Genomic DNA, 25882 nt, shown 5'->3' on the forward strand with positions numbered 1-25882 from the left:
TTTCCCAAAATTCTCGAACTCCCTTGCACTCTTTACTCCGAACAACTTAGCCTGGAGCACGTGAACTCTTTGTGGGTTCAAGCACAATTGGTGAGTTCCTTAGAATGATTTTTGCAAGGTCAAGGGAACAATCTTGTTAAAGCTTCGGAGCCTTTTTTTTTATTTGGTGAGAATAATGAAGCAATTCAGTGTTTCTCCCGATTCGGAAGAAGACTTTGGACTTTAAAACAAAAAAAAAATTTAAATAAATTAGATATCTATATATAAAAATAAAAAAAAATAAAAAAAATACTTTTACATAGATATTTCTTTGCTTAGGCTGAAGCTTCGGTCAGAAGCAAACCCGAATCTGATAACCAAAAGACTAAATAAATACAGGCAAGCTCAAAGCACAGAAATAAACAGTGATAACAGAGAGGAAACAGTGACTCTTTTTTGTGATTTTTTATTTATCAAAGAGGGAGATATAATTCAAAAGAGATGAGAAACGCAAGGCTGTTTTGCGACTTCTTAAAGGAAATATTGAGGATAGGCATCCTTGTTACCCTTAAAAAGCAACCATAAGATGCCGACTTTCTGAGGTAGGGATATATGAAATAACTTTGAAACGAGAAAAGGATTATCCGCCTTTCAACTCAAAAGTAAAAATTCTACCTATGATACCCCTCCATCAAATCTTGGACTAGACCATAGTCTGTGGTAAAAAAAATTGTGTAGTAGGAGACTCAAACTTCACCATTAAAATGGTGCATTACCCAAAAATTTCTTTGTTAAAGGGGCATGATAGTAATATTTCAATGGTATACTTTAAATATGATATTGTTTGAACTCCTGAAGTTACCCATTTTAAATAGTACATGCCATATACCTATTAGTGACACTATGTCACCAATAGAACACCCATCGAGATATACCCAATTGAAGTTGCTGCCACATGTGAAAAGTCCTCCATGGAACTTGCCATAGTCCATATAAAGCCAGCCAGTAATTGTTAGTTAGTGCACCAGCAACATGCACTACAGTCAGTAGCTATCATCATCTGTTTCAGGTCTTCGAAGGTAATAGCGCAGGCAGTTTGTTAACACCTGAGAGAGATGTGGAAATTTGGTTTATCAGAGAGGGAGAGAGATGTCAGGCTTGATATTTAAGCACAAGGGGTAAGCACTATAATCCTTGGCTTGAATTACAACTTATCCACCCAAAAGAAGTACAATTGATAATTCAGAGGTCTGGCCTCTGGCTTTAAGATGGCGTTACAAAAAAGTTCAAATCCCAGCTTAGCCATTGAGAGAGAGAGAGAGAGAGAGAGAGAGAGAGAGAGATGATATCACCTCTGACAGAGAGCTGTTGAGGGCAGCACCTCTGTAACTCACATGAAATCTATCCTTCGCTATAAGCCCCTGCAATAGCATAAAAGGAAAGGGAAAAAAAAAGAAAAACAGCATATTAAGATATCCCAGCCAAACAAGATCAAGGACTAAATCTCTGCAAATTCAGCTAAAATTTGATCCCTCTGCCAAAATCAACTAGGGAAAATAGGCGGCTTGAAAATTTAGATCTGACATGCACTTCATAATGATGAACCTTGGAGAAAAACTTGGAAAGGTATTAGACTTTTGAGTGGCGCACATCGAGAGTTTTAAGTCTAAACTTACTTCAGTGTCAATCTCTGCCGATTCCACACTGACATTGACGTCCGCTAGAATTTTGACAATCTCCATCAGAAGCCCAGGGCGATCAGCTGTTTCTATGATCAGTAAGCTGAGAAAAACACACATATCATTTAGTATTTCCCTCTTTGAAAAACTGAAGGTTAGTATAAGAAGTAAGAATGTGAGAGAGAGAGAGTTTATCAAAGGAAAAACTTGCAGACATTAGGTGCTTTCAAAGTTTCCAAGTTAAGAATTTTGTTTAAACTTGTAGCTTATTGAAATCTACAACTTGAGAGTACCAAATTAAAATTTCAACTTCTCACAAGTTTAAACTATGTTACCCTCAAGAAATTAAATGCCTATCAGTTAGGGAAGTTTGTCCAACTCAAACACTATCTATCTCCAAAAACCCCAGGTACCTTGTTTTATGCTATCCTTGGAAGTCCAAAGGTAGCATCTAAACAGAGCTCGTTCTCCCTAGAAATGTCCCATGCATTACTTAAAATTTGTTGTTTCATTTATTTGTTTCTAAGGAATTGTCATTTCAACAATTAAAAAAATAATATAACAGATTTTCCATATCTAATCTTCAACAGATTTTCCATATCTAATCTTCAGGAACATGATTAAACTGAGGTACATTATAATTCTATAGGTAATGAAACCAAGACCTTTTCATTACTTCTATACAGCCCTTAAGATTTACAAACCTTCTCTTGGGTCCGTCATCCTTAACATGTATATGGGTTGCAATGTCAACATCAAGCTGAAAACAAAAGTACTTCAGGTCATGAAACAAAATGAAGATATAATTTTGGGATGAACATAGTCTAGATCACCACTATCCATTGAAATGACGAATAAAGAGTGAGAGATCCATCATTTGGTTATGTCATATTCCTGTGGATCCCACACTCTTATCATTACCATCTATCATTTCAGTGATGGTGATAACCCAATGGTTTTTCCATAATCCTCAAGATTATGGTGCACAGCTAAGAGACATAACAGAATCAATAAGCAAAAATCATGAAACTTTTCCTCCATGTAGTACCTTTTTCTGTGGTGCTTTAATTCCAAAAGCTTCACCCAAGGCCAGCCGTTCACTAGATTCCTGACAAGACGAACCAGGATCTTGGAGCACTAACAAAAAATAAAAGGGAAAGTACAATAACCCAATAGATGCCCATTGCGTCATCACCATCCATTGAAATAATAGATGGCAATGGAGTGTCAAGACACCAGAATAAGACATGTCCCTAGTGGTGCGTACCACAATTTCTCTGATCAGCACCCATCATTACAATGGATTCCAAAGATTCCCAAACCCATTGGCTCATAATATATTTTAGAAAAGAAAATAATAACTGCACATTAAGGCCAAGAAAAAAAAAGGCTTTACAAACTGAATCATCATACCGGGTGATACTTCAATAGGTTGTTAATGATGGTAAGTCGAATTCTCTCCAGCATATCAGGATCTTCTACTTTGCGACCAGTGTGCCTAGCATGTTAAAATTCAGGACTTCCCAACAATGTTGTCTATATAACTTCTAAAGCACATTACTAAAAGAAAATTTGCTTCTCTAACAGGCTTCGCTCAAACAAGGATCCGGAAACCACGGCAATTCAAAGAACCATGAAAAGATTAGAACAAAGAATTTTTGCAGGAGATAAATGACAAGCTCATATAATGCAAATAACTAATACTAAGGAAACCACTCAAACTAAGGGAATGGCACCCCAGTAGCCAAGGAGTCGTTTGGTTGAGCCCTTCCCTCCTCTCTACTCCTCGTAAGCCCACCTCCTTCGCCCTCCCAAAGCACCGCAACCTCTTCTACCTGCTCACTCAGTGGGCATTCCCTCCCCTCCTCTCTACTCCTCGTAAGCCCACCTCCTTCGCCCTCCCAAAGCACCGCAACCTCTTCTACCTGCTCACTCAGTGGGCATTCCCTCCCCTCCTCACCTCCAACCCGTCACCTCCCATCCCACCCCCACCCCTCCACCTCTCCCTTAATCTCTCTCTGCAAAACTTTCCGCTGCGCTCATGGATTCTTTCTCTCCTTGCCGCGACGACCTTCACGGCATTGAGAACTGGGCTCAAAGACTCTGGGGAGTGCTAGAACTCTGTTGTAGGAGACTCTCATCAGGCAAAATCCATTTTCTCTTCCCCTCAGCAGACTTTGTCAACATTGTTGCTAGGTCCCCCTCTGTGAAGTTCAAAGGAGCGACCCTCTCTCTCCCCCTGGCCACCGGAGATTGGAGCTTTTAAGCCTCTGGATCAGGTTTTTCGATATTCCCCTCCATGCTTGGACTGCGGATACCTTTCAGAGCCTAGGCAACTCCTGCAGCTCCCTCAGCCATTTACTGGAAATCCATAGAACATTTTCCCATGGGCTCCATTCAGATGCTTGTTGAAGTTCCATCCCCTCAGCACTCTAGTTGAAGGTCTTTTCTTCATGGTCCTCTGTGCGTGGCAACCGGCGCCGCTGCCCACCCCTCTCCATTTTCTCCTGGGAGAACCCAACACCAGCGTTACCTTGGATCCCAATCATTGGATCACGGTTCCTTGCTGTCGTAAGCCTCCATCGCCTTGCAAACATCAATCACCGAATCATGCAGTTCCGAGGGATACCCAAAACCCTTTCCCAATCAACCATCCACCTTACCCCTCTCCTTCATTAGGCCACCCGGATTCGTATGTCCCTCTATCACCACCTACTGCCACGCACCTCCCTACCCCTGACTCCACGTGTCTCCCTGTCCATGACTCCTCTCAACTACCCCCGGATATGTTCAAAAAGCACTAGGCGGCACCTAGGCAGCCGTGGGGGTCCAGGCAACCCAGTGCCTACACGGGCGCCTAAGCGGGCACTCAAAACCTGGGCGGCCTAATAGAAAGAAAAATGTTAGAATTTTAATATTCTAACCATAAATGAGGACAATTTTGATATTCGACGCACAACTATTAGAGTTTTGATATTCAATCCATAGTCCATATTTGATATTTCCATGAATGAGGTGAATTTTGATTGTCCATAAACCATATTTTCATACAATGCTAAAACCATACAAGCATACATTGATACACACAAAAGTTAGCTAGTAAACTAGAAATTAGAAACTAACAAAAAGTATATATATACAGAAATTCAGAAAATATACAGTCTAGAACTTAATAGTCAACACTCAACACCAAGAGTCAAGAGTCTTCAACTCTTCATTCTTCAATCATCATCATCATCATTAGAAGGAGTAAGGTAAGTCTCATCATATGCATCAGATTCGAGGCCATCATCATCAGACTCAGAGTCATCTCCCTCTTCAACATAATGCTCGTCCTCCTCTGTTTGTTCTCAATCTACCTCTTCCTCCTCTACTTCTACCTCCCTCTTACTTTGTACAGATGAGACCCTAGGAGTCTTAGCTGCTCTACCATTTTCCATCTTTTTATGCTTCCCTGAACTCAAATATTGTATAATCTCCTCCCTGGTAGTCAAGAACAGTTTTACAAGAATACCGGCCAAGTGTTTTTTGAACCAGTAAATACTCCCATTAGTATCATTTTCACAATAATTACATTTAATACGGTTTTTGTCATTCGGATTTGGGTTTTGACCATACTTCCAACCCTGATCAACACTTCAAGAAGAACCTGGAGAAGATATTTCCATAAAACAAGGCTCATTTTCATCCTTTTCTAGTTCTATTAAATTCAGATACTGTCTAATCTCATCCTGAATAACTTCAAGAACATTTTTACAAGAAACAACATTCCCTTTAATATTGGCAAGGTGTTTCTTGAATTCATTAATACCCTCATTGGTATCTTTTTCAAAAAAATTACACCTTATACAATTTTTATCGTTTGGTTTTGGGTTATGACCATACTTCCAACTCGAATCACTTCTTCTAAAAGAACCAAAAATAGACCTATTCAAATGACAAGGATTTTGTTTTTGTTTACTGAACTCATATATTGGTTAATCTTTTCTCTGATAGCTTCAGAAACAGTTTTACAAGGGGCAACATTCCCTTTAATACCGACAAGATGTTTTTTAAACCAGTTTATGCCCCTTTTGTATCTTTTTCACAATAATTGCATCTTAGGCAATTTTTGTCATCAGATTCGGGTTATATCCATATTTCCAACCCGGATCTCCACTTCGACTAGATCTTGAAGAAGACATCTCAAAATCAAACAAGCAATCTAAAAAATAAAGTTTTGCACTTACTTTGATTGCTCGAACTCCAGACTTCCACCTCTAAGATGTTTTGTGGTGCTAAAATAGTCAAAAACACGCTCTAATAGGACTAAAAAACTCCAAAACTAAATCTAAACTTGATGGATGATGTTTGAATCCATTTCCCGTAACTTTGAGAAACACTTCGATCCAATGATAATCACAAAATCTAGTTTTTTTTAGGTTTCTCTCTCTCTAAAATCGGTTCTTGTGGGTTTACGTTTTAAATGAACCTAAAACCCACCTTTAAAAGCATTTGTTTTTTCAAAAAAAACCCAAAAGAACCCTAAGAAAAACCCATTTCCACCTCTAGGAGAGGCGCAGGCCCTAGCCGGCCACCCAGGGACTGCCCGCCTAGTTTGGCTGGCTAGGCCTGGACGATGCGCCCAGGCCTTCTGGACACTGGGCAGTCTGCTTTTTGAATCATTGCATGCAGCCATCGCCGCCCTCCTGCCTCGTGTTAACTGGCTCTCATGCAACCTGCCTCTTCCATGGTACACCCTCACGTGAACCCCCCAGTCTCTCTACACGCTGCCCCCTCACACCAATCTCCTCGACATGTCACCTCCTTGATGGCGCCCATAGTTGTTGTCTACGGGAGCGGGATCGGTTCCGGAATCACCGAACTGCCCTATTGCAAAAGTCCCTGGGTTTGGGATCGACGTCTGTACAATGAACAAGCGAGGGAAAGATATCCTTAGGTTTATGGGAGCGAGATCCCATATCGATGGGTTCGAGGTTTTGACTGGCAAGAATCTAAGCTCCACTACACATTAAACGAGGTTGTCAAGTAGAGCTAGTACGGGTTCCCTTGGTTAGGGGATCAAGGTTTCCGTTTGTCATAAATGGGGTTCCTCTTGTTCTAATATCTAGGTTCTTCAAGTATAGGAATCAAGGTCCTCAGTTGATTGGCCTCAAGGTCTGCAACTACCATTGGTTAAGGGAACGAGTCCAATATGTATGCTATCCTCTGGTCATATAAATCTATAATGCCCCATTTTTGTATATCACATGCTACATGCTACTTGATAAATGAGAAATACTACTGAGCACTTTACTGTATGTGTCCATAGTCCATGCTTCAAAATCCAATACGTAAACTTACGACAACCTCTAATTAAATAAATCCATAGTTCCCTATTTCTAGGCATACATGCTACTTAATGAAATATTAAATACTTTTAGGCACATTACTATATAATCTGTGGTCCATAGTCCAAAATGTAATATGTATGACATCCTATGTTCAAATAAGTGCATCAAACCATATTCTTATGCAACACATGCCTATATGCTTGATAAATCTAAAGAGTATGGATTATTTTGCTACTTAATCCGTGGTCCTTAGTCCAAAATCTAATGTGTATGACATACCCTATTTAAATAAATGCATATTACTAAAATTTGATACATCAGGTACCAATATACTACTTGATAAATGCTAAAATTATAGATCATTCTATAAGTTAGTCCATACTATACTTGTCTACTCCATTCTTATATATACTCCAAACCCCATTAGAGGTATAACTTTAATAACATAGTCCCTCGGACCACCAAGATATTTTGTACACATAAATCCAAAAGAATAATCTACAAGTACACAAATTGGATTTTTTCAATAATCTACAAGTACACAAATTAGATTTTTTCACTAATCTACAAGTACACAAATTGGATTTTTTCTATTATTTTAATCAACTACATACTTGGATCTCCAACACGTACCCTCCCCCCCCCCCCCCACCCCACCTTCCCTCTTCCCCGCCCAATCCCCCCTCCCTCTATATTAACCCTTAGACCCAAAACCAGCCCACAGAGCTCCTTTGCCATTAGCTTGTGGTGATCATTCTAGTAAATCTGGTCGCTCCTCCCAACTCTCCCACGCTACAGGTATGTGCACTTGTGCTCTTTCCCTGTGTATTTTTGTGACTCTTGTGTGTGCATAAGAGAGAGATGTGTGCATTGTAGAGAGAGGGAGAGAGAGGGGTGTGTGTGCATGCAGTAGAGAGTTGTGTGTGTGCGCAGTAGAGAGAGAGAGAGTTGTGTGCAATAGAGAGAGAGACGTGTGCATAGGGAGGAGTGAGTGAGAGCGAGGGAGAGAGTGAGAGTGGGGAGATAGTGACAAGATGAATGCGCTTTTTGTTGCTTTTCGTATATATTTTGTGATTTATGCCATAATCAGGTATTTGGATTGAAACACGAGTGTTTCATTGGTTTCTATGCATTGAATTTCTAAGATTTATGTGATAAATCGATTTAGGATAAGAATATGAATGTTGTGTTGGTTACTTTGTCTTGATTTGACAGTTTATTGGATAATCTGGTATTTGATCAGAGCATGAATACTGAATTTGTTGCTTAGTTATAAAACTTGCCATTTGCATGAATACTGAATTTGTTGCTCTGTTCTAAAACTTGCCACTTCTATAAAGCGGAAGAGAGAGAGAGAGAGAGAGAGAGAGAGAGAGAGAGAGGTGTAGGAATTGGGACAGAGAGGAGTAAGAATATTGTGGAACTGGATTCATCTGATTTTGAAAGTAGAGTCCACATATATGGAACCCAAGATTATAATGTAGCACAACCTTGGACCATGTTTGATGGGAGCAGGAATCTATTTCAAAATAGTACTGAAATCTACTAATGGTTAGAACATAATTCCCTTTATTTGGGAGCGAGATCCCAAAATTGAAAATCGGGGTCCCTACGAGATCCCTCGAAGGAATTGTGGGACCGAGGTTCCAGAGCGAGAACGCCACCCTACCCCCACGGTTCCATTAACTATGATGGCACCCCTACCTATGAAGCCGTCGCAATCCTTCTCCAGCACGTCATCCGAGTCTTCACTTTCTACCATCTACAATCCCATCCCATCTGGGATAATCCCACCTGTCCATCCCCATGGCTCCCCTCTAGACGACCCCGGCCAACCTCCACCTCTGCTCAACACCTTCTACTCCTCCACCACATCTCAAGCTATACCACTCACCCTTTCTCCTACCCTTCATACTCCTCCTCCACCTCCTCCTCTGTCTTTCCCCATCACTTCTCTCCTGTAGGACCTTAGTCTTCCACGAACCCCGACCCTCATCTCAAAAGCTCTTGCCCCCTCGCTACCCCTCTCCACCTCACGACGACCTTCACCACATTGAGAACTGGGCTCAAAGACTCTGGGGAGTGCTAGAACTCTGTTGTAGGAGACTCTCATCAGGCAAAATCCATTTTCTCTTCCCCCAGCAGACTTTGTCAACATTGTTGCTAGGTACCCCTCTGTGAAGTTCAAAGAAGCGACCCTCTCTCTCCCCCTGGCCACCGGAGATTGGAGCTTTTAAGCCTCTGGATCAGGTTTTTCGATATTCCCCTCCATGCTTGGACTGCGGATACCTTTCAAAGCCTAGGCAACCTCTGCAGCTCCCTCATAGCCATTTATTGGAAATCCATAGAACAATTTCCCATGGGCTCCATTCAGATGCTTGTTGAAGTTCCATCCCCTCAGCACTCTAGTTGGAGGTTGAAGGCCTTTTCTTCAGGGTCCTCTGTGCATGGCAACCGGCGCTGCTGCCCTCCCCTCTCCATTTTCACCTAGGAGAACCCAACACCACTGTTACCTTGGATCCCAATCATTGGATCACGGTTCCTCGTTGTCGCAAGCCTCCATCGCCTTGCAAACATCAATCACCGAATCATGCGGTTCCGAGGGATACCCAAAACCCTTCCCAATCAACCATCCACCCTACCCCTCTCCTTCATTAGGCCACCCGGATTCGTATGTCCCTCTATCACCACCTACTGCCACGCGTCTCCCTACCCCTGACTCCACGTGTCTCCCTGTCCCTAACTCCTCTCAACTACCCCCGGAAATGTTCAAAAAGCACTAGGCGGCACCTAGGCAGCCGTGGGGGTCCAGGCCGCCCAGTGCCTACACGGGCGCCTAAGCAGGCGTTCAGAACCTGGGCGGCCTACTATAAAGAAAAATGTTAGAATTTTAATATTCAAACCATAAATGAGGAGAATTTTGATATTCTACACACAACTATTAGAATTTTGATATTCAATCCATAATCCATATTTGATATTCCCATTAATGAGGTGAATTTTGATAGTCTATAAACCATATTTTCATACAATGCTAAAACCATACAAGCATACATTGATACACACAAAAGTTAGATAGTAAACTAGAAACTAGAAACTAAAAAAAAATAAAATATAAAGAAATTCAAAAAATATACAGTCTAGGACTTAATAGTCAACACTCAACACCAAGATTCAAGAGTCTTCAACTCTTCATTCTTCAATCATCATCATCATCATTAGAAGGAGTAAGGTTGGTCTCATCATATGCATCAGATTCGAGGCCATCATCATCAAACTCAGAGTCATCTCCCTCTTCAACATAATGCTCGTCCTCCTCTGTTTGTTCTCAACTACCTCTTCCTCCTCTACTTCTATCTCCCTCTTACTTTGTACAAATGAGACCCTAGGAGTCTTGGCTACTCCACCATTTTCGATCTTTTTGTGCTTTTCTGAACTCAAATATTGTATAATCTCCTCCTTGGTAGTCAAGAACATTTTTACAAGGGGCAACATCCCCCTTAATACCGACCAAGTGTTTTTTGAACCAGTAAATACCCCCATTAGTATCATTTTTACAATAATTACATGTAATACGGTATTTGTCATTCGGATTCAGGTTATGACTATACTTCCAACCCGGATCAACTCTAGAAGAACCTGGAGAAGATATTTCCATAAAACAAGGCTCATTTTCATCCTTTTCTAGTTCTATTAAATTCAGATACTGTCTAATCTCATCCTGAATAGCTTCAAGAACATTTTTACAAGAAACAACATTCCCTTTAATACTGGCAAAGTGTTTCTTGAATTGATTAATACCCTCATTGGTATTTTTTCAAAAAAATTACACCTTATACAATTTTTATCGTTTGGTTTTGGGTTATGACCATACTTCCAACCCGGAAGTCCCTCGGACCACCAAGATATTCCTTAAACATAAATCCAAAAAAATAATCTACAAGTACACAAATTGGATTTTTTCAATAATCTACAAGTACACAAATTGGATTTTTTCTATTATTTTAATCAACTTAGATCTCCAACACGTACCCTCCCCGCCCCACCCCAACACCTTCCCTCTTCCCTGCCCAATCCCCCCTCCCTCTATATTAACCCTTGGACCCAAAACCAGCCCACACAGCTCCTTTGCCATTAGCTTGTGGTGATCATTCTAGTAAATCTGATCGCTCCTCCCAACTCTCCCACGCTACAGGTATGTGCGCTTGTGCTCTTTCCCTGTGTATTTTTGTGACTCTTGTGTGTGCATAAGAGAGAGATGTGTGCATTGTAGAGAGAGGAAGAGAGAGGGGTGTGTGTGTGCATGCAGTAGAGAGCTGTGTGTGCGCAGTAGAGAGAGAGAGAGAGAGAGAGAGAGAGAGTTGTGTGAAATAGAGAGAGAGGTGTGCACAGGGAGGAGTGAGAGTGAGAGCGAGGGAGACAGTGAGAGTGGAGAGATAGTGACGAGATGAATGCTTTTTTTGTGCTTTTCATATATATTTTGTGATTTATGCCATAATCAGGTATTTAGATTGAAACACGAATGTTGCATGGGTTCTTATGCATTGAATTTCTAAGATTTATGTGATAAATCGATTTAGGATACGAATATGAATGTTGTGTTGGTTACTTTGTCTTGATTTGACATTTTATTGGATAATCTGGAATTTGATCAGAGCATGAATACTGAATTTGTTGCTCAGTTATAAAACTTACCATTTGCATGAATACTGAATTTGTTGCTCTGTTATAAAACTTGCCACTTCTATAAAAGGGAAAGAGAGAGAGAGAGAGAGAGAGAGAGAGAGAGAGAGGTGTAGGAATTGGGACATAGAGGTGTAAAAATATTGTGGAATTGGATTCATCTGATTTTGAAAGTAGAGTCCACATATATGGAACCCAAGATTGTAATGTAGCAAAACATGGGACCATGTTTGATGGGAGCGGGAATCTATTTCAAAATAGTACCGAAATCCACTAATGGTTGGAACATAATCCCCTTTTTTTGGGAGCGAGATCCCAAAATTGAAAAACCGGGGTCCCTACGAGATCCCTAGGAGGAACTGTGGGATCGAGGTTCCAGAGCGGGAACGCCACCCTACGCCCACGGTTCTCTTAACTATGATGGCATGCAGTCATCGCAACCCTTCTCCGACATGTCATCCGAGTCTTCACTTTCTACCATCTACACTCCCATCCCATCTGGGATAATCCCACTTGTCCATCCCCATGGCTCCCCTCTGAACGACCCCGGCCAACCTCCACCTCTTCTCAACACCTTCTCCTCCTCCACCACATCTCAAGCTATACCACTCACCCTTTTTTCCTACCCTTCATACTCCTCCACCACCTCCTTTGTCTCTCCCCATCACTTCTCTCCTGTATGACCTTGGTCTTCCACCAACCCTGACCCTCGTCTCAAAAGCTCCCGGCCCCTCGGTACCCCTTTCCACCCCAGAGGTGGCCCCTCACCACTCTAAAGAACCGCCACAACTTTGTCCATGCTTTGGAATCTACCACCCCCCCTCACCTCCTATTCCCCTTCATCTGCTAACGGGCTACCAAGCTACTCCACCCAAGTTATGCACCCAGGGGTTTCAGCTCCAACTCCCCCTACGCATTATGGCTCTCCTCTAATGCAGGAACCGGACCTTCTTGAGATAAGTAAAGTGACCGGCTCACCCCCTCCTTGCCCTCCGGCGTGCACTCTTACACCCACCCCTTTCTTCGCTCCACTTCCCTGGTTGCTTATCCCAAACCTTCCCCCACTCGCAGTTGGCCACTCTTTAATTCCTTTTTCACCACTCCTTTGTCCCCTTTCCTGCTAATCCCTAGATTTTCATATCCCTCCCACCCTTCCTGGCCTAGTATCCCCTTCCCCACCTGTATTTGTTCCCCCTTCCCAGCCCTCCTCATCCACCGCCTCTCCATGGTGCCACCTCTCTCCCTTCACATGCCCCATCCCACCCACCCACCCACCCCCCCTTGCCCCTCCCTCCATGGCTCATATTCCCTCACCTAACTGTTACTCACCCTTTGTTTCACCCACATTTGTGGATTCCGACTTCGTTAATGCACTCGACCATGCTCAAAGCAATGCCAATCAAGTCATGTGGGTCAGGGATTTAAATTCGAAGGCCCTAAAGAAGCCCTCCAGCAGTTCCTCAAAGCAAACCCCTTCACTCAGCTCAAGGTCACCAGGAAAGGCTTAAACCTTAAACCTCGTGTTCTGAATCAACTACGACAATCTAGCTGATCCAAGATCGTCGACTAACCCCTCCCCCCCCCTTCCCTTGCATCTGGGGGCTTTCCCTGAAGACGCTCAACTAGGCAAGCTTTACCCCCTCCTTTCCTTTTATCATGTTAATTTTGTCCTGGAACGTGCGCAGCGGCAACCATCGAAGCTAGTGCTATCTGTGATATCTCCACCCTCCATTCACCAGCTCTCCTAGCTCTCACTGAAATGAAACTCCCAGCACCCTCCCTAATCTCAGTCAGACAAGTCTGGGGTCGTAGGCCATGCCAGTGGGTCGCCTTGCCAACATCAGGGGCCTTGGGAGGCATTTGGGTTATAAGGGACCCCTTCTCAATCTCAGCGGTCCTTCCAGAACCTCGGATGCCTTTCAGTGGAAGTTTTTGGCTATCTATGAACCCCACTCGGACATCTTACAGAACAGTTGTGGGAAGAACTCGACTTAGTTGCCTCCTTATCCCCACCAATCTGGTGCTTGGAAGGCGACTTTAATGTCACCAAATTCTCATTTGAAATAAATTTCTGGGCTCAAGTTACTGTTGTTATGACTCGTTTCTTGGATTTTATATTCTGAAACCACCTCATAGACATCCCTCTTCAAGGTGCCCAATATACATTGTTCAACCACTCTTCCAACTCCTCGCTCTCCAAGCTTGATCACTTTCTTCTCAGTCTCAAATGGGATGCAACCTTCCCTGGCTCCTTTGCATCTGCTCTCCCTAAACCCACCTCAGACCACAGCTCGATCCTCCTAGACACCCAACGTGCCCCTAGGAGCCCCAAACCCTTTTGATTCAAGCTAGCTTGACTCAAGGAACCTTACATCCTTCAACTCATTCCTTCATGGTAGCATTCCTTCTCCCCCCTGGTATCTGGTAGAGCAGGAATCATATTTCAGAGAAAGCTCCAACTTCTTAAAGTCTCCCTCAAAGAGTGGAGTAAAACCCTACTCTGCAACTATAGAGCCTTGAAAACCTCAAGTCTCTTAGCCATCAAACACTAGAATCAGTTGGAGGAATTGAGACCCCTCACGGTAGCCGAAAGAACATGTAGATCCAACCAAAAACTCGAGTACTTCTATCTCCTCAAGAAAGAGGCAATTTGCTGGTACCAAAGGTTGAGAGTCAAGTGGCTTAAATTTGGCGATCTCAACACTTCTTTTTTCCACAAGATTGTTAACTGTATACAACGAGACAACACCATCACCCACATCAAAGTGGAGAACTCCATCTTCGAACACCCTGTCGAGGTTGAAAAAGGCATCATTGAGTTCGTACAAAATCATGTATAAGGTGCTAGCCTCCCGTCCTAGAGAAGTCCTCGGCCTAGTAATTTTCCCGCTGCAGGGTGCTTTGTGAACGATCGACAAATACTTGACAGGGCCTTAGTGGCTCATGAGTGCATCCACTCAAGGCACCTATCCAAAACCCTTGGCCTAATTGTCAAACTCGATTGGGCTAAGGAGTATGACCACGTTGACTGGGGGATCTTTGATGAAACCTTTCTCCGAATGGGCTTTGGTCAGCGGTGGAGGAGATGGGTTAGGGGCTGCATGTCCAACCCTTCTCAGTTTTGATTAACAGTTCCCCTAGGGCCTTCTTCCCCTCTTCTAGGGGTCTGCGCCAGGACAACCCACTCTCCTCATTTCTTTTCGCCATCGTAGCAGAAGTCTTTAGTCACTCTATCTCCTGACTTTCTAGCGAAGGCATACTCCACGGGTTTAAGTGTGGCACTCATGGATCTACCATTTCCCACTTACAATACGCCAACGACACTTTGGTGTTTTGTAATGCTTCCCTCCAAGAGACCGATACTCTCTTCCTATTCCTTAAATGTTTTGAATGGGCTACTGGCTTCAAGACTAATATGGATAAATCAAAGATGATGGGGGTAGCACTCGACCCCCACATATCCCAAGCTTTGGTCGAGAGTTGGGGCTGCAGTATAGATAGTCTTCCCTCAACTTATCTAGAACTCCCTCTCTGCATTGGCAAACCTAAGCTTAGCTCTTGGGCACACATTATCAATAAAATTAAGTGTAGGCTCGCTACTTGGAAAGGTCGTTTCCTCTCCCTGCCCAGAAGAGCCACCCTATCCAGCATCCCAATCTACCAAATGTCCCTACTCAGAATGCTGACAACTGCTCAATCGCCTAAACCACCTAATGAAGAAGTTCATTTGGGAGGGGGATAGTAAGAGGTGCATGATCCACCTTTTAACATGGGACAAAGTTTGCTCACCTTGCCATCTTGTGGGTCTCGGCATCCGAAAGCTCAAAACTAACAATATTGGGCAAATGGAGGTGGCGTTAGGCCACCCAATCCAATCACCTGTGGCAGCTGGTTCTCCAACAAAAATACCACCTCCAACCTTCCTCCTGGCTACCTTCCTCCAGGGCTTACAGCAGGGCCTCGGGTGTATGGCACACCTTCAAGGTGTTCAAACATATCACTCGCATTTTAGCTTGGGTTGGCACTCGAACCAAATTTTGGTCTGATCTGTGGTTTGGAGCTTCACCCTTTATGAATCTCTTCCCCTCCCTCTTCCTTCTCACAATCAATAGGCAGGAATTAGTAGCTGAAGTATTCCACACCCTAGGACACAAGCCTGTGTGGAGCCCTACCTTGAGGAGGTCCCCTTCAGACAACAAAATCAAGAGTTTCTCGACCTCTCAGCCCTTCCGGATTCCTCCTTCATCCCCATCCAGGGCGAGGATAAGCTCATCCGGTACCCCTCACCCTCTGGTTTCTTTACGGTACCATCTTTTTATAGCAAGCTCACCCAACCTCCTACCTTGCTCTTAAAACCTACTTTTGTTTCTGCCAAGGCTTGGTTTCCTCTCGTGCCCCCTAAGATCTAGGTTTTCAATTGGATTGCTGTACACCAAAGGGTCCTCACAGTTGACCACCTACGGAGAAGAGGCCTACCCATTCCCAACCAATGCACCATGTGTTTCGAGACTGAGGAAACCAACGAACACCTATTCATCCATTGTCCCGTTGCCTCCCCCATTGCTTCCGTACTTTGGAGCCTCCTTCGCCTTTTTCACTGGCAATGGGTTACACCCCAATCCATCCCCTAGCTCTTTTCCTCCCTCCAGGCCTACTCTTGGCCTAAGCCTGGCATTCTCCTCCTGAAGGCATCAATCTTTGCGCTCCGTTGGACCATGTGGATCAAGCGTTATCAGCGGATCTTCCAAGGACAATACCAGTTTACCGCAGTTTTGTTTGACAAGATCAGATTTCTCTAGTAACTTTTTGGGCCTATAACCATAAAATCTTCAAAGGAATACAACACTCGGTCTTTCACCTTGACTGGCTACCTCTCCTTCATCTCATACGCCCCAGGGTTTCCCCGAGCATCCCAATGGACTCCTCCTAGCCCTAGTGCCATCAAGTTCAATTTGGTTGGGTGTTCCTTGGGCAACCCACCAACCGCGGACCAGACGATATTGGAGGCTTGTTTCGCAACCACAAGGGCCAAATCCTGGCTTCCTACTCCAAACACATTGGACATTGAGATTCCCAAACGGCGGAAGCTCTTGCTCTCGTAGGTTTTAGACTCTTCGACCATAGTTGGTCCTCTACCCTCATCGTGGAAGGAGATTCATACAATGTCATTCGCTGGGCCTCTGCCTCCACCTCCTACCCCTGGTCATTCGCTGGGCCTCTGCCTCCACCTCTTACCCCTGGTCTCTAGCATACATCCTCGAAAAAATTGCACACCTGTGCTTGGGCCTTTCGATTTCTTGGAAACATGTTTTGCGTGAAAGTAATTCACGTGCAGACACTCTCGTTAAAGAAGGTGCTAATACTCAAATGACAGTAATTTTTTGCAGCTTCAGTCATCATTTCCAGCTAAGGAGTGTCCAGCCCCTTCGGTCCTCCCCACAACTTTAGGGTGTACACATTAGGGCAACAAGCCTGAAGCTCTCCCACAACTTTATAATAAAAAAGACATTCATATGTGACAATATTACAGACACATCCTTATGTCAAAGGCAATCATATCCTGACAGTACAGTAAACTCAAGGAGAGAACTCGTTTGGCATTCACCAAAGGTTTAGGGAAGCAAGGACCAGACATTTACACACATCCTTATGAGGGTGACCATGACCTATTGAGTAACTAATGACCAGACAATCACCTAAGGTTTGGGTTCAAATCAGTTTCAATGTGGGTCTTTAGTCAGTTAAGATATTTTTCTTTAACTGTACAGAAGATGTTAAGGGGATCTGAAAGTGAATGCATGTCTTCTTGTGTTATTTCCATGAACCAAAATACTTAATCGTTCATGTACTGATATATTGGACATTTATCCTTATGTTTTTTTTCTGAAACGTAAACGTCGGATATTTATCCTTATGTTTCAGTAAATAGCACAAATCCATGGTTCTTAATTAAGTTCATGGACCCTTGTTGCTCCTCCTCAGCTCAAAACCAGTGACCCAACAGTAAACTTAACTTTCCAAAAAGATCATTTTTCATTGAAGACCAGTAGTATAGGCAAAGAGCAAGATGGATTCCAAGAAGAGATACTTAGAAAATCTGAACTAAGATGGCAGCAGAAAATGACCTCTAGTTCATACTCTTGTCACCAATGGGGCCTTTGAAGCATACTACAATCACCAAATACTTTGCAGCCAGGGACAACACGCAATCATCCCACAAACATCAACACACCTAGCTCCCCATGTAGACACAACTTCTGGACAAAATGTGCCTCCTTTACTCCATTTCTATAAAATGTTAAGCCATCTTGTAACAATTTTTCTGATCCAGCTTCTGATTACTATTCATCTTGCCAGCTGCCTCAGTCAATGGTCATGCTACAACCAAATCATTTTTTTTTTGAGAAGTGTTAACATTATGCTACAACCAAATCATTACCTCCTACAAAACTCCACAATAACCTCAAGAAACAAACTAATGCAGCCTGCACCTTTTACTCCCCATAGAACCATTAAGGTATCCTGAATTGCCAATTCTCTCATATGCAAGGACACTTTGCACATCCCCTTCCACTGGAACCACAGCAAGAAACCCAATGACATGTTCAGCTCCATAGAGACAACCCACCAGAAATAAAAACATGAACCATATAGAAGAAAAGACAATATCCTCAAAGGTGAGATCCTACCTTTCAGAAAGTGGATTACCAGTTGCTAGACCATCCCTAGCTCCATGCATAGAGACCACGCAATATGAGCCCATAAGTGGGCAATCAGGCCCTTTATTTTACAGCAAACCACCAAATATGCAAAAACCAAGGCTTTAACTTCTAACCACTCTGAGATAAACAAACCATATTTCATCATTTCATATTTGAATAATAACAAGAAATGAAGACACAGAAGTCCACATATCTCTTATTTCTATAAGGGGTTAAAGCATAACAAACCATGCTGAACAACCAAACTCCCACATCTTAACAGTTGCATAATGGCAGTTCTAACTCATTTGCTCCAATGAACAATGTAGAAATACTATCTCCATATATGTCGATACACCACAGAAACTGTGAAAAACGTGATAGGCTTTATAAAGTACAGCCACAGTATCAAAAATACTTACAATCGCGTTATGAAAAATTTTGTTCGGATGACGGAAGCCTCACTTGAAACTGTTCCCTTAGTCACGTCCAAGCCCAAATCAGTTAAGGCCTTCATCTACAGGAATTTGAACCATTTGATATTGATGGTGGCAAAATGTAACAAATCAAGAAGGCGTTGAAATCAACACACAAAAACAAGCAATCCACTCATGAAACAAGAAATAGCCTCTATAAGCATCAACTAGAAAGAAGCATGGGCTTACCCACAAAAACACACAGACCTGGGACTGGATGTGTCAAAAAGACAGAGTTTATCCCCCTTATGACTCAAATAATGCAATTGGCAATAAGCATAAAGTACAGACTTAACTAACATGACAAGTATAAAATATCATTCACCACAACATCAGAAAGGGGATCCAATGACTAGAGTTCACATAGGCTGTGCGCATATATTGAAGTGTGTCAGTTTCCATAAAACCATTGTTACTTTTGGATTACATGCAGCCCCATGAAATTAAAAAGCACAACCTGCAGCCCGCAAAGTAACTAAAACATGCACTAGAAAGTGCACCCCAGTGACCTCACCGTATCCACAAGAGCACCAAGACGATCCCCAAAGCTAATTTCGACAACCGTAGAATCCTTGTCAGAATCTTGATCTATCAAAACTATTGGTGTGGGCACAGAATCCGTGCCTTCATCAGATCCCTGCAGTGCGAAAGTATGTGTCATATCCATGTGAGTCATATTTCCTAAGGGATCCTGTTTGCTATCAGGGTAAATGTAAAATACATGAAGTCACCGCCTACAAAATATACTAATAAAACAAGCTGACATCCAATAGATTCTCCACAGACTTGAAACTAGAACTATATTTACATGTCTCTAAAATAGTTCCCAGGAAAATGTCGTGTCAGACAAGACATGTCCTTACGAGTATGACATATCTAGACATCTAATATCTATATTTTTTCATATAAATTTCACACGTTAAATAAATTTAGTGAATAAATAGATAAGAGAGTCCAAAGATGGGAAATATCCATCCAAATTTTAGACATGCATGTATTTTTCATAGACTCAGAACAGAATGATCAAGTTATAATCAATTAATCGGATACAGATATTCATAGCATCTATCAGATGCACATATCCCCCTGATTCTGAAATTCAAGAAGAACCAATGCCGGATTTGTGTGGCAAGGAAATTCAAATGGTCATATTTGATATCTTTTAAACCTTGGTCATGTAATATTTTATGAATTGTTTCATGTGCCTTAAGAGTTCCTAAAGACTAGGAATCGGCTTCAAGAAGTGAGGACATGATTTTCCCTATCATAATATACCATCTGCACCTAAGAGAGTTTCATTGAGAATGTCAAAAAAGAAAAAGGGAAAAAATTATCAAATCACACATATGAGTTGAACAATTTAGCATCTCATCCAAAAATTTTTATCTAATTTGAAATAGCCTATCAGTCTTTTGATCAAATTTCAGATGGCCCATCAAATGATACATCATAATGGGTTTTCAAATTTATCAAATCACACTTGTGTTTCAAATTGGGAGCCATCCACAATGTAATTCAATACAAATTTATATAGTTCCCATAGTGACAAGCTTTAAGGAAAAAAAGGAAGATATATATGCTGACCTGGGAGGATGATCCCGGTAGAGTTGTAGAATCTGAAGAACATCTGCAAATACTCCTGAGGTACAAAAATCGCTTGACAATCATCTCTTAACATAATAAATGTATAGAACACAACAAGAGCAAGTGTTATAAGAGAAGGATATGGCCATATGGCAACATAAAAAGAACAAAAATAAATAAATATATATGCATAGGGAAATTTGCAGGTAAATTTTATTTTATTTTTTATATTTAAAAATAGTCAAAGATATTTCATATTTTACAATCAAGTATTTATCACTATTATACACATACAAAAAATTTAAAATGTATAAAATGACTAAACTACCCTTGAATAGTATGGGGGTAGTTTTGTAATTTTATTCTTTTAAAATTAGTTTTAATATTTTGTATAGGTGTACAATGGTGAAAACTGAAAACTACGGACATGTTAGCCTTAATCTGATGAATAGAAAAAGCGATTAAATTATAAGAAACTTTATGTTCTAAACAAATGGGACTTGATTTGAAATATATGAGACTATTTTTAAATATAAAAATAAATTAGGATTTAGATGTAAATTCCACTATATGTGGAGAGTGATTTCATATGACAGTTTTATAGTAATATAATAAGGGCAAGCTTTCTATGCTTCCCCTACAGCATAAAACTTCTATACTTCCCCCTATCCAACGTCTCTACACTATTTTATTTTTAATCTTTTCTTTACAAAATATTTTGACACCAAATTTTAGGCGTCCACTCCTCTCTTAAACTCTCACCTATAAAAAAAATGCTCTCGATAAAATAGAATGACCAAAATACCACTCCTCTCTTGCTCGCACCTGTAAAAAATATAAAAAATGTTCTCTATAAAATAAAATGACCAAAATACCCCTTCAAGGGTATTTAGGTCATTACATCTTGTCGAAAAATTCTTTTTAATATTTTTTTAGGTGCGCCCAATTGAGATGATGGCACGTACCAAATTTCATATTCATATAATTTGTAGAAACAAAACTAAAAACAAAAATACTCTGACGTCGGATCTAGATCAAACAGTCAATAACTTACTTGATCTATATATTGGATGGCTGGATGGAGGGGGAAGTATATCTTCTATGCAGTAGGGGAAGTATAGAAACCTTTCCCATATAATAAAACAATCTACAAAAATCATGCTAAGGACCATTTGTTTGGCCCCAATCTTACTCTTTCCGTATTGATGAACAATCAACCAAAAAATTTTGAAAATGACCTAAAAAGTGTTTTCTAACCCACTTAATATAGGTTGTATGTTTGGTTAGATACTTAGATCGATCTAAGCCTTAGTATGATTTTTTTTTTCTTTTTCCAAATTTTGTAGATGATTTTGTTATTATTAGATGAACATTGTTTTTTTATTTTTTTTTTAAATTATTGACTGTATTATTAGATGAATAATGTTAAAAAATAAAATTTTGATTTTGAGTTTGTAAAGCCCTAATCTTAAAATTTACCAAATAGATGGTCTAGACTCGTTGTTAAATGGGGACTCATGAACATATCTAAGGTGCAAATTGAATTTTATTTTTGGGGGGATGGATGGTTGGGATGAAGAGAATGATTGTACAAAATTAGTGCTCATACAAATGCCATAAACATGGTTTTTCCATGGGTCAATTATCCTTAACAAGAGCATACAGATCTTTGCAATATAGAACATCATCCATTTTAGCCTTTCAAATCAACCAATTATTTCTATTCAAGTTAATCATCATGATTGTTTATGCCTCCATGATTCACTTAATTTTTGTTTCCTTCTACAAAAAAACAAAAAAAAAAAAAGAGCCTATAACCAATGCTTTGATACCAATTGTTATGTTTAAGAGCGCATTGCTTCCAGAATTAGGATCCTTAAATATCGGGATATCATCCAAGATCAAGCACATAATTCTGTACATAGTTGGTTAAATGCAAAATAAATGAACAAAACCACAAATCAAATGCGATAAAAACAACAAAACCCAAATCATACCACAAAGCATAGAGATTCACGTGGTTCAGCCTAATGGAATATGTCCACGACCTCAACAAGTAGAAACACACTATAACATTAAATTTTTTTTTGTTACAAGCTATATCTCTCTATCTAAACATTGAAAGAGCCCTGGCTATCTTCCCTCATAGATCTGTTGTCCCATCTGAACAACACCAAAAATCAATCTCTGCTTTCCAACAATAACAATCCTACCAGAAAGAGAACCTTAACAACAACCGAAACTTTTTCCCCCCTATAAACTCACTATTTCAATAAAAATTATATTTTTTGTTACACGAGATATACATCTCCCTAAACATCAATAGTACCCTCGCTGGTCTTCCCTTATAGAAGCACTCTCTCGTCTGAATGACACCGCAGATCAGCCTCCTCTTTCCAACAATACCACTGTTACCAGAACGAGAACCTTGAGAGAAACCGAGAATGTCTCTCTCCAGAAGGGGAAAGTGAACCAACCCAAATACAACCTCTCTTTCTTGGAGGCCATGATTCTCTCTACAAGAGGTCCCTCCATTCCTCTCACTCTCCCCCCCTCTCTCTCTCTCTCTCTCTCTCTCTCACACACACACAGCCAATAGGATGACCCTTAGAGGGATGAGTCGTATGACTTTTTTTATCCCCTTTTATAGAGATCAATAGAATTCTATGCTCTCTAAGAAAACACTATTTTTTTTAACTATAACACCGTCAATCTTTTGAAGAAAACATAGGTGTGCTTCCTAACAATCTCCACCTTGATAGCAAAATCAACACAATTGTGCTCCCGACCTCCATTATATAGATTTTTTTATTTCTTCCCTCTTGCCTCCATTGTGAAATTTGCAATTATTTATCCCCCTCAAACTATGTATCAACTAACTTTGTCAAGAGTTTTTCTCCACCGAAAACACAAAACACATCTTATGCTACGATACAAATTGTTGGAAGTGGTGCCTTCCTGTATTCTCTATGTGTGAATCAAAGAGAAGGTTTCTAATTAATAAAAACCTTCTTTTTGGTTTCTACAGATGAGAATGCACTTCTTCCCAACAGGTCAAGCCAATGAAACGTATGAAAATATGTCATAATGAAGTCCAATGAGTCATATGGTTAGTAAATTCAAATGCAACATACTCAATTGCAACATTAACAACATCGATACCATCAAAATTTCAAAAACTACTTCGAGTGAAGGACCCCATGGATGAATACAAGTCAATTACTTAATCCATGTCAATTACTTTTGAGACATTTGCAATCCAAATATTTCAATCTCAATCTTGTAAGAAAGAAACTTGTGAATCACTCTAACAACTAATGTCAAGAGTTGTCAAGAACTCTCAACTCCAATCAACCAGGGAACATGCCAATCAGAAGAAAAGAACATGGAGAGCTTAACAGATGACATACATTACCCTCAAAGCATGGCAAAGATTTTACAGATGACATACATTACCATCAAAACATGGCAAAGATTATTTGTTTTACCCAAAAAGAAAATACACAAAAAAACTGAACTAAAAAAGGCTATCAAGAACTACAATATTAAACTAAAAAAAGCTCTCATGAACTACAATAGCACTCGACCCAGCCAAATGAAAATGAATATAAGACATAACCAGTTAAAGAACATCGCCTTGATCAACTGACACATGAAATTCTTGATAAAAAACACTCCAAAACAGCAAGAAAGCAAAATACATGAAAAGAATTTCCTGAAGACCCCATACAATTACAGAAATATCCATAAAGGAATGATCAGTAAAAATCAGAACAAAACAGTAAACATGGCAGGGTCCTCACGATGTCTTCCATACCTTTCCTTCTCAAATTCAGCTCGAAGGGCATGCTGAAACTGAGAGAGACTTAGGGTTTTCGCTCCATAAGGCAAACAAGCAGAAAGATTGCGCCCTGCTTCAAGAGACCTGAGGAGAGGAAGAGTTTCAGAGGAGATCAAGGCCTTGAAGGCAGCAGCCATGGGCGATGGACCAATAAACGCAGCGGACAGGACCACCCCTCTGGGACTAGCTCCACAATGAGGAAGAGATGTTCAAGAGAGAGACAAGACGAAAGTAGAAAGAGAGAGTAGGAAACGAGAGAGAGAGTATTATTAAGGCCTTTATTTTAGATTTATAAATAGGTTGTGGCGGGACAGGACAGAAGGGTCTTTGAGCTCAGCTTAGAGGAGCGAGAACACCGGGTCCATCTCATGACAGAGTTAGAGAGAGAGAGGAAAGTGGTAAAGTGAGAGAAAGTCCGTCAGAGTTAGAGAGAGAGAGGAAAGTAGTAGCGTGAGAGAAAGTAGGGGTAAGAGAGTTGGGAAAGCTTTCTATGTTATGTTCCCCAAGAGTGCTGGTAAAGCTTTTTATATCCTCCCCCGACCATCAAGCCGTCTAATTATTATCAAGAGAGTAAGTTCTTTAATCATAGGTCTTATATCTCAAAGTATTTTATTTTTAATTTTTTTAATATAATTTTTTTAAATATAAAATTTAGTATGTGCCATCTTGTCATTAAGGCAAACTTATAAAAAAATATTAATAATAATTTTTCAATAAAAAATAATAGCCAAAATATCTATTGAAATTTTTAAAGGTATTTTGGTCATTTTATTTTATTGAAAATATTTTTTTTATGTTTTTCATTAGTGCAAGTTTAATAGAGGAATGGACGTCCAAAATTTGGTGTCAAAAGAGATTATAGAAAAAAATTAAAAAAAATAGTGTAGAGACATAACATTGTGATTGAGACGATCTTAGCTCTCCATTATTTTTTTATATCTTTCATTAGTGCAAGTTTAATAGTGGAATAGACATACAAAATTTGGTGTCAAAAGAGTTTATAGAAAAAAATTAAAAAAAAAAATAGTGTAGAGACGTGACATTGTGATTGAGGGGATCTTAGCCCTCCATTCAAAAAATGGACTGTTGGATAGGAGGAGATAAGGGGAGGATAGAACTTCTATGTTGTAGGAAGAACCTAGAAAGCTTTCCCAATAGAGTTTGAGAGTTTAGGAAAGTGCCGGTTTTTAACACGATTTTAGAAAAGAAAAAATATATTTTTGAGGTTTGTATAAGGTTGGTAGAAGTAAGGTGACCCTATAAAATTTATTTGGAGATAAGAATTTTTGTCATGAATTTCTCAAATCTCTTGTTTGGATAAACTATAGAAAATTCATGGATTCTTTGCAATCACTTATATGTCCATTGTTTGGTAACAAAACTTGATACAATTTTTCTCTCTAAAATTTTTATATACATTCTCTCTCTAGAACACAAAATTGGGATAGTATATCTATAAAATATTTGAGATAGTTTCTCTCTCCAAAATTTGATATGGTTTGTATCTCTAAAATTTTATATAATTTCTCTCTCCATAAATTGTTTTAGGTAGTTTCTCTCTCTAAATTTTGCTATAATTTCTACTTCTAAAATTTTAATATATTTT

General features: G+C 40.4%; 1 protein-coding gene and 1 long non-coding RNA gene across 2 annotated transcripts; both read right to left on the reverse strand.

Moving 5' to 3' along the window:
* Positions 1-731: 731 nt before the first annotated feature.
* Positions 732-24782, reverse strand: LOC18426913 (ACT domain-containing protein ACR12). The gene is made up of 10 exons (XM_011622350.3): positions 24253-24782; positions 20436-20490; positions 19366-19488; positions 18798-18892; positions 3072-3156; positions 2707-2766; positions 2363-2418; positions 1656-1761; positions 1332-1400; positions 732-1085 (listed from the first exon to the last, which is right to left on the reverse strand). The coding sequence occupies exons 1-10, from the start codon at positions 24411-24413 to the stop codon at positions 1023-1025; spliced, it is 873 nt and encodes a 290-aa protein (XP_011620652.1). The 5' UTR covers positions 24414-24782; the 3' UTR covers positions 732-1022.
* On the reverse strand, positions 17945-18484 carry LOC148779756 (uncharacterized). Its single transcript, XR_016044219.1, has 3 exons — positions 18364-18484; positions 18166-18247; positions 17945-18052 (listed from the first exon to the last, which is right to left on the reverse strand). It is a non-coding gene; the product is annotated as an uncharacterized LOC148779756 (long non-coding RNA).
* Positions 24783-25882: the final 1100 nt, after the last annotated feature.

The sequence above is a fragment of the Amborella trichopoda genome, chromosome 11, assembly GCF_054954075.1.
Source record: "Amborella trichopoda isolate Santa Cruz 75 chromosome 11, AtrichopodaSantaCruz75HAP2 v2.0, whole genome shotgun sequence".
NCBI lineage: Eukaryota > Viridiplantae > Streptophyta > Magnoliopsida > Amborellales > Amborellaceae > Amborella > Amborella trichopoda.